At 39.7% G+C, this 18727-nt stretch overlaps 1 protein-coding gene across 1 annotated transcript in view; it reads left to right on the top strand.

Annotated features, from left to right (window-relative positions):
• LOC130530410 (copine-9-like) overlaps nt 1-18727 on the top strand; it is a 42026-nt gene that overhangs the window by 13929 nt on the left and 9370 nt on the right. Inside the window, exons 4-16 of the mRNA XM_057041562.1 lie at nt 95-198; nt 737-776; nt 1221-1300; nt 5882-5945; nt 6768-6871; nt 9815-9919; nt 12393-12434; nt 12649-12724; nt 15466-15519; nt 15695-15756; nt 15938-15984; nt 17589-17770; nt 18064-18191. Coding sequence (XP_056897542.1) covers nt 95-198; nt 737-776; nt 1221-1300; nt 5882-5945; nt 6768-6871; nt 9815-9919; nt 12393-12434; nt 12649-12724; nt 15466-15519; nt 15695-15756; nt 15938-15984; nt 17589-17770; nt 18064-18191 — 1088 coding nt within the window. The remainder of the gene's footprint in view (nt 1-94; nt 199-736; nt 777-1220; nt 1301-5881; nt 5946-6767; nt 6872-9814; nt 9920-12392; nt 12435-12648; nt 12725-15465; nt 15520-15694; nt 15757-15937; nt 15985-17588; nt 17771-18063; nt 18192-18727) is intronic.

Here is an 18727-nt window from a genome sequence, read left to right as displayed (position 1 = left end):
TAATTTACTTTACACTCTAAAGCAAATATTTTCTCACTCATCAGCTTAATAATTTCTATTGTTGAATCAGTATCAATTAGCATTTCTTTTGCAGTTTGGCAGGACAGAGGTAATTGATAACACCCGAAACCCAGACTTTGTCAGGAAATTTTTCCTGGATTTCTTCTTTGAGGAGAAACAAATCCTACGTTTTGATGTGTAAGTAAATCAACCACATATTTGTTTGTTTTTCGTTCCAAATAAACCAAAACTCCCACCAACCACTTGCCTACCAACTATAAAAAAGATCCACTGTAAAAAAAAAGCTACTACCATCATGTCTTCAACTACATTTAAATAATTTAGATGTTGCAGGTTATTTGAACAATTAAAATTAATGTTGTAATAAATGTGTTTATGGATCTCATTCATCCATTTCATAGTAATCTATTAAATTGCGCTTCTAAATTAACTGATGGGATTCGGAGAGATATATATACACTGTGCTGGTTTACTGAATGCCATTGTTACTATTGGTGGTAATTTGCAAGTCAACCAGTAAATCAAAAAGTAAACCAGCACGGTATATGTAACTCTGGGATTCCCAGAGTTAAGCCAAGAATTCATTGTGGATGACTGTGAACTTTCATCAACATAAACCTAAATTGTGTGCAATTGTGAGCACTAACAGCAATTTTTCCACAATGAAACTACTCATATAGTGTATCACAATTTCTTTGACATTTGTTTCTGACAGCTACAGTGTGGACTCCAGAAGCTCCAATATTTCCAAACATGTAAGTTTATTGTGCCAAATGCCAGCTTTGAATATTGACAATGTACATTCATTCATGCTTTTACAGACCTTTTTTTTTTTTTTTATAAATATCAATTCCTGGAAGAGCAGAAGGTAAGTCGCATATCAGCAGTTATTTAATTATTTTCTGTCTGCTTTTCATCATGTATTTGACTTGAAAGTAAATGCAGACTTGTGGTTTGAGACAGTATATTAAAGTAGTTTGTGTGTCTGGACATTTAATTACTTATTTATAACTGTCTTTTGCTCATGCAGACACAGCAACATGCTGCATTATGTTAAATGCTATTGTCCCTGTTTTATTTTATTATTATCATGGGCGGCAGTTGTTTGAATTCCATTCTTCTGGATTGGCCACTGTATATGCTTGCTTTCTAACCAATGTATCTGAGCTATGTGAACCTAATAAGGACTTATTTCTCCCAAGGACTTTTTGGGCCAGACGTTTTGTTCTCTTGGAGAAATCATAGGGTCTACTGGAGGGCGGCTTGAGCGGATCCTCTCGTGAGTAGTTTTGCATTTATCGTCTGTTGCATCAGGAGGAACATAATTATTAGTATTTTGTTCATGAAAAAAATCTCTGCATTCAACAACAATGACAAAATTAAAGCAAAACAAGTCTCCTTTTATCCTGGGATAAAAACAAGAAAACAACAGAGACTGGTCGTCATTTATACAATTTATGCTTGTTTAATGATACAAAGTATTGATAAATCCACTTACCATGCTGGTCATCACTAAATTCTACAGCTAGGAATAGGTAACCTAGCACAAACCAACAAAACACCATCACTCTGGGGGAAAATAAGCCATAAAAACACTCAACCAACAAACTGAAGACACACCACACCTTGGGGAAACCTAACAGTACTTTTCACCACCAAAGAGAGTTACCATCAGTCACTAATCCATAAAATCAGCCTCAAGCTCTCACCACTGTGGTCCACCATCTATCATTCTTTCTCTCTTTCTTTCTCTCTCTCTCACTCCTTAAAAATCATCTTATTAGCAGATTAAGACGATCTCAAAGTCGAAGGCGATCAACTGGAGAGGTAGAGTGGTAAAGTCAGACACAGACATAACACCACACAAAATGGCACTAGGTCTGTGACAAGCACAGCCACTATTCCCATATGGCCTGTGTCTGTGATGGTTGACTGCAGGGAATAGCTTCTGGCAGATGAGAAGCAGCAAAGCCCAGGGGATAAAACAAGGGAGGATGAAGAGAGGCAGGCAGGTAAAGACCAGCTAAAAGTTAGACAGATTCATCAAAAGTGACAAGGACCTTGACAAAAGAGAGAAAGATGGAAAGAAGGAAAGGAAAAAGCTTAATAAAAACAGAGGGGAGGGAAAAAAAATCATACTAGAGATTAAAAAAGGTTGAAAAACTAGGAAACAGTTCAGCCAAGGTTCTGAGAGGCCTAAACATTTTTACTGATAGGTCTAGACATTTTTAGTGCTGTCATCTTGTCGGGCTGAATAAGAAACACATAGCCAATAACAGTAATAACAGTAAAAAAACTCAGTATATAAAGCTTTAGCTATTGATTCCACAACACCCACCCCCGGTATTTTTCATAGAACATATATGGTATTGGTAGCCTCCACATGCTGGTGGGTGTATTTTTTGTAGGTCAACAGTTTATGAAAGGGGCCTCATGCTGCATTGCAAAATTAGCACTTCTTTACCCTTACCTGTGTGTTGCTATGGCAACAATGGGCTGAGGTGGTAGTGCTATAACAATGATGCAAAAAGTACCCTTTTAAAAAATATGTAGAATGCCTGGTAGGTATATTACATGGACAACCATACAATGAAATAACCATACATTTAAACTTTTAACAATAATTGAAGAAATATTTAATTGTAGATAATTAAAATAATTCAGGCCATAGATTTGAAGATTTGATCCCCTTGATTCCCTTCATATGCCTCAGAGGATTGGCCCACCTCTGACATCACTCCCTCACATAGCTTAATCAAATCAAATCAAAACATATTTATTTAACATCTGTTACAATCAAAATTGTCTGTAGGCGCTTTACAGAATTCCAGGGCCGGACCCCGAACAAGCAACAGTGGCGAGGAAACACTCCCCTTTAACAGGAAGAAATCTTGAGCTGGAGCAAGTATCAATATCTCTGTGTACGCGAGCCTCAGTACTTAAGAATGTGCAGTCTTTCATTGTGCAAGGGACACGGTGATGAGGGGGCAGAGGAGGCACAGAGTTAAGTAATCATGAAAGCCTGGAGGAAAAAATTGTTCTTCAGCCTAATGGTCCTCTGCCATAGTTGGGCAGGGTTTTCCTGCAATGCAGATGGTTTCATTGGTGAGCTGTAAACTGTAGATGTAATGAAGGGAGGGGATAGAGGCTGAGCTTACAATGCTGGAGGGTCTTCCAGCAGAATATGGTGTAGGTGGCATGATAACTAGGCTTTTCTGCAGTATGTTTGCTGACAAGAAAATTTGTCGCTCAATTTTCTATTGTGAATCATGGTGGTTTGGTGGTGAAGTGCAGTCTAAACTGTTGTGCATGAAAGAAGGGGTGCAGAGTTCTTTTGGAAAACATTTTTATCTATAATACTTATTACACTGAAGAATTGGATGATCGAATTTGGGACAGTCTCGGCATATCATATCATGTCTCACCATCTGAACAACACAGTTCTTGGCACTATGATGTCCAAGTGATTTCTACCTTATTTCACAAACATTGTACCCCACAATCTTTTGATGGCTGTGTCTGATTAGGAAAATGCAGAAATTAACAGTTTATTGAAGTTATTATCATAGTGATTTGACAAGTCTGTTTTTTGTTTATGTCATAAAATGTCAGGTTTCTTTTTCTCGTGATAATGCATTAATGTAGATATGATAAACTGTTGATTTTGAAGGAAAGTTAGCATTTCTGATAATTTCATGTGGTTTAGTCCATGGGGTTCTCCTGATTTCTGCCATGTCAATTACACAAAACCTTACATACAGTTTATGCACTAAATGATAGTTTGTTTAGGACTGAGCTTTCATCTAGCAACCACATAGGCATCTGAAGACAAAATAAAATGTTTTCGCAAGAAAACAGACTTTTTTTAACAGACCTTTAGGAAATAAGTGTTCATCAGGTGAAAATTATTTTTTTTAAAGTATGTGGCTCAGATTCCAGACATATCTTCATCACATCTGATGAAGATTCTGGAGCGGCTCTTCCTCAACCTCCTCAGGCCCCAGGTGCAGCACGCTGAGGACTCCTTACAGTTTGCCTACCGGGACAAGGTCGGTGTAGAGGACGCCATCATCTGCCTGCTGCACTGAGTCCACTCGCATCTGGACAAGGGGAGTGGCACAACGAGAATCCTCTTTTTGGATTTCTCGAGTGCCTTCAACACGATCCAGCCTTTTGTCCTACAGGACAAGCTTCTACAGATGCGAGTGGACCCCTGCCTGGTTGCTTGGATCTCCAGCTACCTCACCGACAGGCCGCAGTTCGTCAGGATGAAGGACATCACGTCTGACACTGTGGTCAGCAGCATCGGTGCTCCACAGGGGACTGTGCTGTCCCCCATCCTCTTCACTCTGTACACCTCAGACTTCTGTTACAACTCTGAAATGTGTCACATTCAGAAGTTCGCTGATGACAAAGACATCGTTGGATGTATCAGAGACGACGAAGAGGAGGAGTACCGGTGCCTGGTGAGGGACTTTGTTGCCTGGTGCCACAACAACGGCCTGCAGCTCAACACCTCCATTGACTTTGGGAGGGACCGACCGAGACCTAGACCAGTTCAGATAGGAACGGAGGAGGTGGAGGGCGTGCAGACCTATAAATATCTTGGGCTGTGGCTGGACAATAGGCTGGACTGGACAAGCAACACGAGGCAGCTGTACAAGAAGACCCAGAGCAGGATGTACTTCCTGAGGAGACTCAGATCCTTCAACATCTGCAGGAAACTCCTCTGGATGTTCTACCAGTCTGTGGTCGCCAGCATCCTGTCCTACGCTGTGGTGTGCTGGGGGGGGAGTGTGACAAAAGCAGACCTCTCCAGGCTGGAGAAGCTGATCAGGCGGGCCAGCTCGGTGGTTGGGATGAAGCTGAAACCTCTGGTGACAGTGGCAGAGAGGAGAACTATTGACAAGCTGCGGAGCATCATGGACAATGTCCGCCACCCTCTGCACACTGTCATCCACAGCCAGAGAAGCCTGATCAGCCAGAGGCTGCGCCTCCCCAATTACAGGACAAACAGACTGGGGAACTCATTCATCCCCCGAGCCATCAGACTGTTCAACTCCTCACTGGGGGGGAGGAGGGCCAACAGAAGGACTGGAACAACACTGCAATAACATAATACTGGGACATCCATTCATTCCGTTCATTCATTCATTCAGTTCATTTATTTACATTTCTATAGTTTTATATTTATATTTATATTCTATTTTTAATTTATTCTATTTTATTTCTTATTTTATTCTATTTTTTTTTATTATTTTTAATATTTTAAACAGTGCTGTATGTTTCTTTGGGGAGATGCTAATTTCCCTAATGGACACCCCCTAAAGGGATCAATAAAGTACTCTGATTCTGAAATCTACAAATTGCTCATTTTTTCAATATTGTTGTAATTTTTTTTATCACGACTGAATCAGTCTTTTGCATTCAGTTTTGGTATCCAGATTGTGATTAAATTAGAGAGAAGGATGGAATAAAACCTCTATAGCCTTTAAGATTTAAAATTGTCTTAGCTGGATGGAAGAGAGCAAATGCTGCATTCAAATTCTGCACCTGAACAGAATGTTCGCCTGAATGTTGACACGGCTAACATTATGGCAATGTTTGTATCAAAATTGTATCTTCATTGCCTGATAATAAAATGATTTTGAAAAATGCTGTTATAATGTAATAATGTGTAATTATAATTTCAAAAATGTGCCAGGAGATGTTGATTTTTTAATATTAAACTGTTTTTTACAAACATACTGTTAATTTTTTTTAGAAAGTATTATTTATGTCTACTCTATGCAGACATACTGTAAGTACGACAGTGTCCTTGTTTTTGATTAATTTCCATTGTCACTTTTTTTCTCCTCAGTGGGATTCCTGGAAAAAAGTGTGGAACCATCCTCTTTACTGCAGAGGAGCTAAGTAACTGCAGGGTCAGTCCGCATCACTTCTTTCATACACCTGGGGCCCGTTACTGAAAGCAAATTTTGTAAGAATCCAGAGTTAGTCAACCCTTAGACGAGGCAAACTCTGGATTTGGGGTTTCACAAAGACAGTTCAGCAAAGCTCTGAGTCAATTACCTGGGCAACATACTCTGATACTAAAAAGTAAGAAAGTATCAACCTGCTAGCAGGTTTACGTCAGCTAACCCAGCGTTTCTCCTGATGTCAAGCCTGCAAACTGGAGGCAGTGGTCAGCATAATGTGTCCGTTTTCCAGTAGTAGTAAAAAATATTGCATCAAAAACAAGTATTTTGTTATAGATCTGTTTAAAACAGTTAGTTTTTTTTGTTTTTTTGTACTACATTGTTAGAGTAAATATAGTTTGTAATTTAATAGCAGCCTACAGACAAAGAGTGTGGAGCAGTGTAAATGTGTTGAAACATAGCTATGCTTGTCGATTAATTAAGCCTGTCTATCAAATGGATTTGAGTTTAATAGAATAAATATGATTAATAATACATGCAATATCAATGACATGAGTTTTCTAAAATATGTCCCTTAGTATATTCTGTAATTACCCTATGCCACAGATGTACAATTATTATTATTTTGCTAACTGTTGCACTTATTAAGTTATCACTTTTCAACATAACCTGCATCAGCTGTCAGATCAGATATGAGTGCAAGTGATTGTACTTCTTGTTTGAGGCTTTTGGGGTTTTTTTCAGTTTGAGTTCCACCAAGACATGCAAGTCTGAATTGGGATGGTTTTTATGTTGACATATATTTAAATCACTTGTTTCCTCTTCTAGGATCTTGCCACCATGCAGTTGTGTGCCAACAAGTTAGACAAGAAAGATTTCTTTGGCAAGTCGGACCCCTTCTTGGTTTTTTATCGGAGTAATGAGGATGGATCGTAAGTTGCATGCTTAACGTCAAATTTTTACGCATATCTCGTAGTTTGCTAACCTAATTTTAGATTATACTTATATTTATAACAGGGCCATGAATTTCAAAAGACAAGAGATAATTAAACATTCTTTCAGGAATAGGCTAAAAAACCTAAAGATTTGACATTGAAACTCCTTCTCAGACTCAGAAGGTACCATTGGGGATTTTTAAGTTCCTCATCTCCCTTCAAAAGAGAATTTAAAATAGAAATGAAGGAAGTTATGAAACTTTAAAAAAGAACAGTTTATTCAGCAAATTAAAATGTTATAATGCGATAACCAGGATTGATAACCCTGGCGACATAAGTGGTTTGAAACACAATTGTTGAATACAGGAATACAGGAAGAAACCTTGAGCAGGACCAGGCTCATGTAGGGGGACCCTCCTGCCACTATATATATATATATTATATATATATATATATATATATATATATATAATATATATATATATATATATACACTGCTCACAAAAATTAAAGGAACCCTTTTTTTATTGGGCCTGGCATGAATTGAATTAAACCTGTCTGATCATTTTCTGGTTGGTTAAGCAGCTGAGGGCCTCGTTAATCAATTTCAGCTGTATTGGTGTTCATGGAATTAACAACTGGTGTACTTCAGTGGCAACAATTAGAAAACCCTCAAAACAGGACTGGTTTTACATGTGGAGGTCATTTCAAGTTTCTCCCTCTTGATCTTTTTTGGCTGGTTTTCCACTCGTGCTGATTTTGGCTTGCGTAATTATCTCTACTGGCAGTATGAGGCCATTCCTTAACCCTACAGAAGTTGCATAGGTTGTCCAACTTCTCCAGGATGGCACATCCACACGTGCTGCAGCAAGAAGGTTTAATGTGTCTCCCAGCACAATCTCCAGAACATGGAGCAGATTTCAGGAGACTGGTGGTTATTCTCGGAGAGCTGGACAGGGCCGTAGAAGGTCCTCAACCCCTCAGCAAGACCGATACCTGCTCCTTTGTGCAAGGCAGAACAGGCTGAGCACTGCTCGTGCCCTACAGAATGACCTCCAGAGGGCCACTGGTGTGAATGTCCCTACCCAAACAATCAGGAACAGACTTCATGAAGGTGGCCTGAGGGCCCGACGTCCTGTAGTGGGCCCTGTGCTCACTGCCCAGCACCGTGGAGCTCGACTGGCATTTGCTCAAGAACACCAGAATTGGCAAGTCCGCCACTGGGGCCCTGTACTTTTCACAGACGAGAGCAGGTTCACCCTGAGCACCTATGATAGACGTGAAAGAGTCTGGAGAAGACAAGGAGAACGTTATGCTGCCTGCAACGTCGTTCAACATGACAGGTTTGGTGGTGGGTCAGTGATGGTCTGGGGAGGCATATCCATGGAGCGATGCACAGACCTCTATTGCCTAGGAAATGGTGCTCTGACTGCCATAAGGTATCGAGATGAAATCCTTGAACCCATTGTCAGACCCTACGCTGGTGCAGTAGGTCCTGGTTTCCTCCTAATGCACGACAATGCCCGGCCTCACGTGGCAAGAGTATGCAGGCAGTACCTCGAGGATGAAGGAATTGAAACAATTGAATGGCCTTCACGATCCCCTGACTTAAACCCAATAGAACATCTCTGGGACATTATGTTTCGGTCCATTAGGCGCCGCCAGGTTGCTCCTCAGACTGTACAACAGCTCAGGGATGGGCTCACACAGAACTGGGAGGAAATGCCACAAGACACCATCCGTCGTCTCATTAGGAGCATGCCGCGGCGTTGTCAAGCATGTATACAAGCTCGTGGGGGCCACACAAGATACTGAAAAGCATTTTGAGTTGCAGAAATTAAGTTTTGGAAAAAATGGACTAGCCTGCCACATCTTCATTTATGGTGTCTACACAATTGAGCCCTCTGTAGGCTGAAAACTTTTATTTCCATTAAAAGACTTGGCATCCTTTTGTTCCTAAGACACTGCCCTGTCGTTATTTGTATAGATATCCAACTTCTTATTGAGATCTGATGTATCCAATGTGTTTCTTTAAAGTGCTCCTTTAATTTTTGTGAGCAGTATATACTGTATATATAGTGGCAGGACGAGGAACGACTCGGACAGAGCAGATGGTTTGGATGTCTTTCTTCTGCATCCACCAGAATATACTAAATGGCGCGTTGAACACCCCTATGTGTCTGCCACACAGCCCTGGTGTTTCCCTGCGTCTCGAATGCACATGGAGGAACACAACGCCGGGCCTTGTGGACAAAACGCTGGTGGAAAAAACACAGGTCACTCTTCCTCCTCCGGGAGGAAACTCCAGCTCTTTGATTGCTGTGTACTTGCCGCGCGGTGGCGGGTCCCGCAGCAGCTGCATGACGCGGCGAGTGGATTGCTGGTCCAGAGCCGCGACCACCAAATAATATCTGGAGTCGTCCTCGGTGACTCCTCGCAGGTGGAACAGCGCTTCGACATGCTGGAACCACGGGGCCGGGTCGCTCTGCCAGAAGTCGGGCATCTTCATGGATGCGGTGAAGCTAGATGGCTGTGTGTGTCGGGGCGACATGGCCGAAGAGGAGATACCTTCGTCTGCTGCCTTGAACATGTTCAAAACGGGGTCACCAATGTGGCAGGACGAGGAACGACTCGGACAGAGCAGATGGTTTGGACGTCTTTATTCTGCATCCACCAGAATATACTAAATGGTGCGTCGAACAGTGCATCGAATCAAGGGCTAACCACACCCATCACCCCATGCATCACCTGGGTGTGAGATACACCACAATCCTAAGAAAAGAGAAAAACTTGTAGACAAGGAGAAAATGCAAATTGTGAATCCTAACAATTTTTAAGCATTACAGGAGGAACCTGTAAACTAGTGGTGAAATCTCCCCTACGTGTAGACAATCGGAGGAAACCAGATGTGTAATGACTGTATTTGTTGTGTGTTGCCAGGTTTACCATCTGCCATAAGACAGAGGTGATCAAGAACACGCTGAACCCAGTGTGGCAGCCATTCACCATCCCAGTTAGAGCTCTCTGCAATGGAGACTATGACAGGTCAGAAAGCATTTTGATGGTATAGAATTATAAAAAATATGGGAAATGTCAACTTAAAAAAACAAAAATGGAATAATTTAGTGTCAGTCATGTGCCGCAGTGACATTACGTCTTGGTAGCCCTGTCAAAATGATGACAATCGCAGATTCTCAATAAAACTCAATATTTATGCTTATTTGTGCTTATTTCAATACACAAGGTTTGATTTACAACCCACCCAGGGTCTACCATTAGTTTTATTATCTGAGGCTACTTGTAAATGTTTATTCAGGGTTCATTCTATTCTTTTTATGCATGCTATTACATATTGCTTAGATCCGTCTCGTCTATATCCGCTTATCTGGGACCAGGTTGCAGAGGCAGCACTCTAAGCAGAGATGCCCTTACCCTAGACACTTCTTCCAGCTGTTCTGGGAGGATTATGAGGTGCTCTCAGACTAGCCTTGAGACACAGTCTCTCCAGCATGTTCTGGATTGTCTCTGGGGCCTCACTGGGATATGTCTGGAACACCTGCCTAGGGAAATGTGTGTACCCTCCAAGCATGTTTAAATGTGTGTTTTTGTCCAGTGTAAAAGGGGCTTAGGTAGTGCGAAATTGCTGCTGGGGCCCTGAAGCCAGGAACAAAGAGGCTACCAAAATGGTTGACAGTCTCAGATCATTTTTGCTGGCTGAAGTCACATGCAGGTGTGAAATGTGATGAGTGTGTGTTTGATGAGGTGCTGGGTTATGTATTGCCTAGTATGCCAAGAATGTATTGCAACTTAACATCAACTTAACAATGTGGCAGATGTAACTAAACCATAAACTGTCAACCAAACAACTCACTACAACATAAATACAGCATCAGGTCAAAGTTCTATGTTTAGCTTAGCTTATCTTGACTAGATCCAGTTTTGAAAGGAGTCTTTGCTGTGAAATTGCCTCCACTGCTCATCCACAGGTTCAGGTCCCAGCATCCCTCTTTTGGTCTCCCAATTTCAGTTGAGGTGTGATTAAGAGACCACGAGTTTCCATGTGTAATTCAAGTGGGCAAAGTTTATTTATGTAATGATATCTGGACAATCTGGTAACCAAATTAGCTACCTTGGGTAAGCAAGAACAAAATAACTAGAAAACAAAACTGAAAAACACATAGGTACATAACTTACAGCATCATTAATAAAAAGAATGTCAGTGATGTACACTGTTAGGGGTAAGATGCAGAGCAGGACAGGCACCTCAGAATAAACACTATAGTGCAGGGGTTTTAAACTCATTTTAGCTCAGGAGCCACACAGAGGAAAATCTATTCCTAAGCAGGCCAGACCGGCAAAATCATGGTATACAACTTAAAAACAACAACTTCAGATTGTTTTCTTTGTTTATTACTGTCCATAGGACAAACAGAACAGCACTATTAATCATAAAACACTTAAAGTTACTTGAAAATTCTGAGGACAGAACACACAATAAATCACACTACGTGATTCACAAAACCAAAACAGTATCACAAACCATATCAGGGTGACATTTCTCGGGCAGAAATGTAGATAAAATCATAAAACTCTGTTGCCCAAATATTTGCAAAAGCCTGTCGCTTTTCAGGGCACACAATATCTTCTGCCTTCACTACGCATGTTTTGATGAAATCGCCCTCACTAAATGGCTTTGAAGCCACCACAATTTCTTTAGCAATGAGGTAACCAGCTTTGACCGCATCGTCACTGATCTCTTGGCTGTGAGTAAAAACAGACTGCTGTTTCTTCAGACTAGACAACAGTTCATCCACCTTCTGTTTTCTCCGCTGTCCTTGAAAGTTATATTTGTTGGCATGAAAACTCATGTGAACACAACAAACATACTGCTTTCCCATTCACTTTCACGAAAAAAATAGGATGACCATCGTTCTTGAAACAGTGAGGGTGAAAAACATAAAATGTAGAAACCATAATAAATCATGGGCAAAATACAAAAGAGCTCATCCGATTGGCTCTTGTTTGACCTACTTATATTGCCCTGGTATAAACAATTTGCTTGTTTAACACAATTGCTATTGCGCCATTCATTGGATGGATTTAGAACAGCAGTTTATTTAGGGGGTTGTCTAATCATAAGGTTAACATCTTAGCTATGCTGTTACAGGCCAAGGCTGCCGGGGTCCAGATACATGATCACCTGACAGGCCTCTGTCACCCCACTGGGTCATGGTTTCCTCTCCTCCCCTAGGTTAAATCCTTGTGTCATCATATTTTATGATGACACAAGGATTTACTATGCACTGTCACTGAGAACCATTTGCATTTTGCACAATCCCTTGTGGAATAAATTGTATTGCTGGTTTTTCACATTTATTTATTTATTTATTTATTTATTGTCATTCTGTGTGTTTCTAAACAGGGCGTTTTGTGTCCCTGTGTAAATTGTGAATAAAGTATTTTTGTAAAAATCAAAATCTTCTTCTTGTTTTTAAAGGCTTTTTTCTTTCTGTTCTAGGACTGTCAAGGTAGATGTGTATGACTGGGACAGAGATGGGAGGTAAAATTAAATGCATGTGCATCTAATTACAAACATAACATAACAAATATATTGGTGTTAAATGGCATAGGAAAATGAAATCAATAAATGTTCTGTGGTAGAGAATTTAAAATACTTCAGTGCTCTATAAAACAACTGACAAAACATTTCAGCACAAGGAAAGTAGACACAAGAATGTAAGCAAACCTGTAAGTGACTATTTTTTTGTCTGTAGCCATGATTTTATTGGTGAGTTCACTACCAGCTACAGAGAGCTCTCTCGGGGGCAGAACCAGTTCAGTGTCTATGAGGTGAGAGAATATATGTTTAATTTGAAATATACAATTCCATATGAAGCCAAAAATCTATAATAAAATGGCAAACAAAAAGGAAATTTCATAATTTTTTACATAATCATTTTAGTTCTTTTCCTAACGTTAATTGGTGTTTGACTATGGGAAATTGCATTTGGTATTACCAACTATGGAAGCTCCAATGACATCACGTCTTCGTGACTTTACCACAGTTCTTGCTTGGTTGTACTAGCTTGTATCTGTGTAGCCAAGGCTAATGCATCAAGGCAAGCTTAATTGCTGCGAGTTAGGTAACGTTAGTTTGTTGCCTGGACTAGGAACTTGAGTTTAGGTAATGTGGCATGACAAGCTAACTCTTGACTACTAATAGCCAGGATTTGCCACTTATGCTATCGGTAGTCTGGATAAAGGCTAATGTGATGTGCCGAGCCTAGTCCGATAACCTATCGTGGTATATCTCTCCTTGTCAGTATATCTGAGGCCACCCTGTCCCCACCTCTGCCACCAAAAAGAAGAAGAGGAGGCCTCATCTTTTCCACTCACCGCATCTATTTTTTAGAGAATTTCCAAATAAGCAGCACAGTCAGTGTGCCACCTTTCACACTCTTGTCAACTAATGAGGCTGAGATATTGCAGGAGATGGGACATCACATCACTGGACTCACAGTTTCCCCAACCCCCTCCTCTGGGAGGAGATAATAATCTTCTTCTATGCTCCTCCAGGGGAGCGGTACATGGTTGTAGCCCTGTCATGGGGCTAGCTGTTACAGGTGAGAAAACCCTGTGGTTAAAATTTCTCTCGCTCAAGTGATTCTCATATAACCGAGATCATGGACACAGCATACGTCCCCGCCAAGATTCTCTTTGGCTCAGACCTGGAGAAAAGGAGAGAAACAAGCACTCACGGGAAGCAGGAGGGAAAGAATTTGACCTCTGTTTACCATGCAAACTCCAGCCTTGTCTATCACAGCCTCTCAGTGCTGGCTTTGAAGTGAAAGAAACAGTTGCCCCAGGGCACAGAAGATAGCCCACCTTTCACGAGAATCAAAAGCATGGGGAAAACATTCCTTTACAGCAGTTGGTACAAAGAATAGACCATCTTCCCACCCCAGGAAGGGAAGAATTCCCTTTTGTTCTCACCCCTCCTACAAAACGGAGGGATAGGCACAGCCCTTTGATTCAAGGTTAAGGTTTAGGTTTATAAGTTTCAGCTACTTATACTCTTCAGGGGCCATTAGCACATTTGTAGCTTCAGTCACCTGCTTGTTGGTTGTGCTAATGATTGGTGTTGCCAAATGTGCTAATGGCCCCTGAAGAGTATAAGTATCTGCAATTCCCCAACAGTGAGTTAGAACTGATGAAGCCTCTTTGAAGGGAGGTGAAACGTCTTGCAACTCAAACAGTCTAGTTGCTATGATTCAACTTCCAGAAATATCCATTAAACTTAATAGATCCAGTTTTTATAGGCTCATCAGGTAGTGTCTTCGGCTGCGACGCAGAGGCTGCTGCTGCTAATTTTCTGAAGGAGTCTCTCAATAGTCTTTTGCAGTGCACAATAAGAAACTTGCTTAGAGTGAGGAGGAAGGGGTCAGTCCGCCACGATTTTGGAAGGAGGCACGTCCCTGAGCTTGACCGGGCTGTCCCTGACAGACATGATATCATTACACGTTAGGGTTGGTTACATGCAAGGCAATTTCCCATAGTGAAACACATCACTCTGTTCAAAGAACCAATGATTACACAAGTAGCACCATGTCTTTTTCAGCTGCTGCTCCACTATTTATAATTGGTTTGTTCACTCAAAACTTGACCAGAGGGCAAACCGAACTCTAGTTCTACAGTTTACTGTTGAGAAACAAAGACACGGTGTTTTTTTCTGAGAGTGCCCAAAGTTGGCTACAGTGGACTTGACTGACATTACACAATTTATGTAAATATCCTTATTTTCACATTAACTGTTTATTTGGTAAAAGATGATTTTTTTAAAATTTTACATAACAAAATATGTCCATTACTCCGAGTTTGATTGATTGTTACAGGGACGCAATTCACATACGAAACAAAACTGTTTTCTTAGTCATGAACTGTCTATTAGAAATAAACATGAACACTTGTTGCCATTTTTGCATAGATTTTATAAAATAATATATCATACACTAGCACAGTACATTAGATTCTAAATAATTAAACCCACTTAGTTAAATTCAGCAGATTAGCATTTTAGATATGGTGCAGATGTCTTGTGTACCGGTAAGTATTTTTATAGTGCCTCCGGTAGGAAATTTTTTTCTAGTTATGAGGTGTTGACAGTGTTGATAAATAAGAACTTTGTTAAATTTGTCAAATTCAAGCTTAAAATTGATATCTTAACTAATTTGCCATCAGCTCATTATTGATTTTTTAGAATATAGAACATGATTAGAGTTAAATGGTGACTAAAATAGAACATTATTACAAAATCAGAAGCAGTTGTTTAAAGAATGTGTAATCAAATGTCAAATATATTCGTGTTGAGATGATATGTATGAATGAATCTGTTACCACACATATTTGAATCTCGTGCCAGTGATATGACTGGTTTTCGATACGGTTATCATACTATAATATGAAACTGAAATATCAGGGGACAGAAGTTGTCTACCAGGTAAGATGGAAATCTTTCCTGAATTGCAACAGTCATTGGACTGGTTTGCCCTTACCCTTGAATGATTATTTACACTATTCTTCATCACCAACAGGTCTTAAATCCCAAGAAGAAAGGAAAAAAGAAAAAATATGTGAATTCTGGAACTGTAAGTCCACCAAACATTATATGTAATTTGTTCTATATTTTATTGAATGTAAAAAGTATATGATCACTTCATCAATCTGTGTACCTCTTACAAAGTTGTTACCAGGTACCTTATTTACTTTTTCTCTTTTAGAACTGTTTCTGTGTTTGTGTGTGTGTGTGCCTTTGTTTACCAGGTAACTCTGTTGTCTTTCAAAGTGGAGTCTGAGCACACCTTTGTTGATTTCATTTGTGGAGGGTGAGTGAAAGGCAGACTTTCATGTTATCCTGCAAATTGATTTACATAATTTTGATATATCCTATTCACATATTGGACTTAATTACTGCTACCAACTTTTGTGGCTGTTTTTAATAATAATGTGTTGACATGATAATAAGTATGCTGATTGTTTTATTTTAATACATATACTTTGTGACAGGACACAGTTGAACTTTACAGTGGCTATAGATTTCACAGCATCTAATGGTAGGTCTTTGAATGTTCTAAATTGCATTTGTGTCCATTAAGTTCTATCAGAGAGTCAAATGTTGAAAGAAACTCGAAGACATTTCGAAAATATGGATGACTGAGTTTGTTTAATGAATAGCTGCTATGCCTAAAGCAAAAATTCCTCTAGTTCCTTTCACCAATGCAGTTGACCTTTCAATGAACCTTAATGAATATGATCTGAATGAATGACAAATTTCACATACATATGGCATTTGTGTCATTATTGCAGGTGTGTTTTTAATACTTATTCTGTGCATTTAAGAAATTACAAAAACGGCCTCTTGCCATTTTTCTCAGATTAGCAAACTGAACATTGTTGAACAGAACCAGAATCAATTAGTGTTAAAATAGTTTGTGCTTGACCAATTTTTACAATCCACACATTACAACCGTATTTTGCATACTGATAAATGTTATATGTGTAGTTTTGTTCTTTCAAAAATGGAAGCCTACATTTATGATAAGCAAATAAACTCACAAGCAAAAGCACACCGAACAGTATCATATGTAATAATAACAGATGATCTCAGAGTTTCTAATTCTTCCGAGCCACAATTTTTATTTCCGAAATTTCAGTTTTCCCTTTAAATTTATATTGTCTTCAGAAAGCATGGTTGTTCATTGTATTGGTTCTCCCTACAGTCTTTCTACAGTGCACATTATGTCAATTAGAGACATGTCTCAATTCCTGTGATATTATTTAAGGCTGTGTAAATTAGAATTTTTCATTTAGATTTGTATAGCTATGCAAGAAAATAAAATACATTTTTAAAAGCAATATAAATCTATCTAAAGGGCCTGCAGACTTCTGACTGATAACTGGTATAAATGTTGACAAGCAAATATTAATTGCTCCTTGACAAAACTGCATGGTCAATGCACTTTGTATTACCATAATTGATTAAAAGCCGCATAATCTAATTTTTGAAAGAAATTCCATTTAGTACTTATATAAGCCGCATTGAAACGCAGGTCCCGGAAGCACGTCTTCAATCACACACATAACCTGGCTTATGGTGTACAGGTGCAAACAGTAATTAAAACAGTAATTAAATACATCAACAACCAGAACTCAATACATAGAACACTAACATTGAAAGTTGCAAAAGATAACATTTACAACGAACAAAAACAGGGTTAACACCAACCTGAACCCACAGACACACTGCCACAAAGCATGCTGGGAAATTCTCACACTGACCCTCCCCAACACGCTACACTACCTTTGCTTTTCTTTTCAAACGGTGCCTGTGACATGGCAGTAACACTAACAGGGCTGGTTAAAAAAACATACCGGTAAAATTTCTTCTTGCATTTTCAATAATGAGGGTCTGTTTATGCTAATTTTATTCATACACAAAGCGCGAAGTTACACTAAACTTGCGTCTTCCTCGACACATATATTCCACCCATCTCTGTTACCTTTTCCTCTCGAGCGTCCGATAGAAAAAATACATAAATAAGCTGCACCGTAGAACAAGCCGAAGTGTTTAAAGTGTAGGAAAAAAGTAGCGGCTTATAGTCCGGAAATTACGGTAATCAGGTGAAATTTATTATATTGTGTTATGTGTTCCTCCCAGGGAATCCCTCTCAGCCCACTTCCCTCCATTATATGAGTCCTTACCAGATGAATGCATATGCAATGGCCCTGAAAGCTGTAGGAGAGATTATCCAGGACTACGACAGTGACAAACTCTTTCCTGCCTATGGTTTTGGAGCTAAGCTGCCCCCTGATGGCAAAATCTCCCATGTTTTTCCACTGGTGACACACACACACACACACACACACACACACACACACACACACACACACACACACACACACACACACACACACACACACACACCCCAACCAGAATTCTCTTCACTTGACCCGCTCATAATCCAGATAATTTAGATCAACTAGTCATATAGCTACTATTTTTCTCTTAAAAGAGGCCTATTTTCTAATTTGATTCTAAAATCAGTAATCCCGAGTCAGGAAAAGAATACACAACAAAAAATTGCGTTCACATTTAAAACATTTCATGAAGTGATGGATGCTGTCCGTTGCAGAATGGTGACAGTGAAAATCCAAACTGTGAGGGCATAGAGGGGGTGATGGAAGCTTATTTCCAGAGCTTGAGGATGGTGCAACTCTATGGACCCACAAATTTTGCACCAGTTATCAACAAAGTTGCCAAGTAAGTCTGTTTATGTCTTTTGTTGGCGGTTTGCTCACAATATAGGCCATATAGACTGTTGACATTGTTCTATGACTTGCCTTAGTTCTGCACCGTTTTACCCCAAGCCAAAAAAAAACTTAATGGGATGCAGCTAACAAGATTCACTATGGCAGCAGGTCAAAACAAGCCTATATCCTCCTACGAGGAGAGTTGCAAAAATTAATGACCACATATGCAGAAGGTGTGCATATAAAAAAAAAAATGCAGTAGCAGCAAAAGAGCGTGGTAAAAAAAAATTATGATCAAGTCAATGCTTGATTATTAATTGGAGAAAAAAATAATTGCATATTTGGATACTAAACAATGTGTCTATTGAACTGAACAGGGAAATGTCTTTGAAAATTGAATGTTGAGCTATTTTTATTTTATTGAGTCAGAGATTGATAAAACAAACAATTGGGGTCTGATAATCCTCTCCTGATGGAGTATCTGTGATTCGAAGTCAACTGGCTCCTCAAGAAACAGACATCTCATGTCTGCCGTCAGTCTGCAGG

This window comes from Takifugu flavidus, chromosome 8 (genome assembly GCF_003711565.1).
Source record: "Takifugu flavidus isolate HTHZ2018 chromosome 8, ASM371156v2, whole genome shotgun sequence".
Taxonomy (NCBI): domain Eukaryota; kingdom Metazoa; phylum Chordata; class Actinopteri; order Tetraodontiformes; family Tetraodontidae; genus Takifugu; species Takifugu flavidus.
This window is presented reverse-complemented; position numbering and strand designations above follow the sequence as displayed.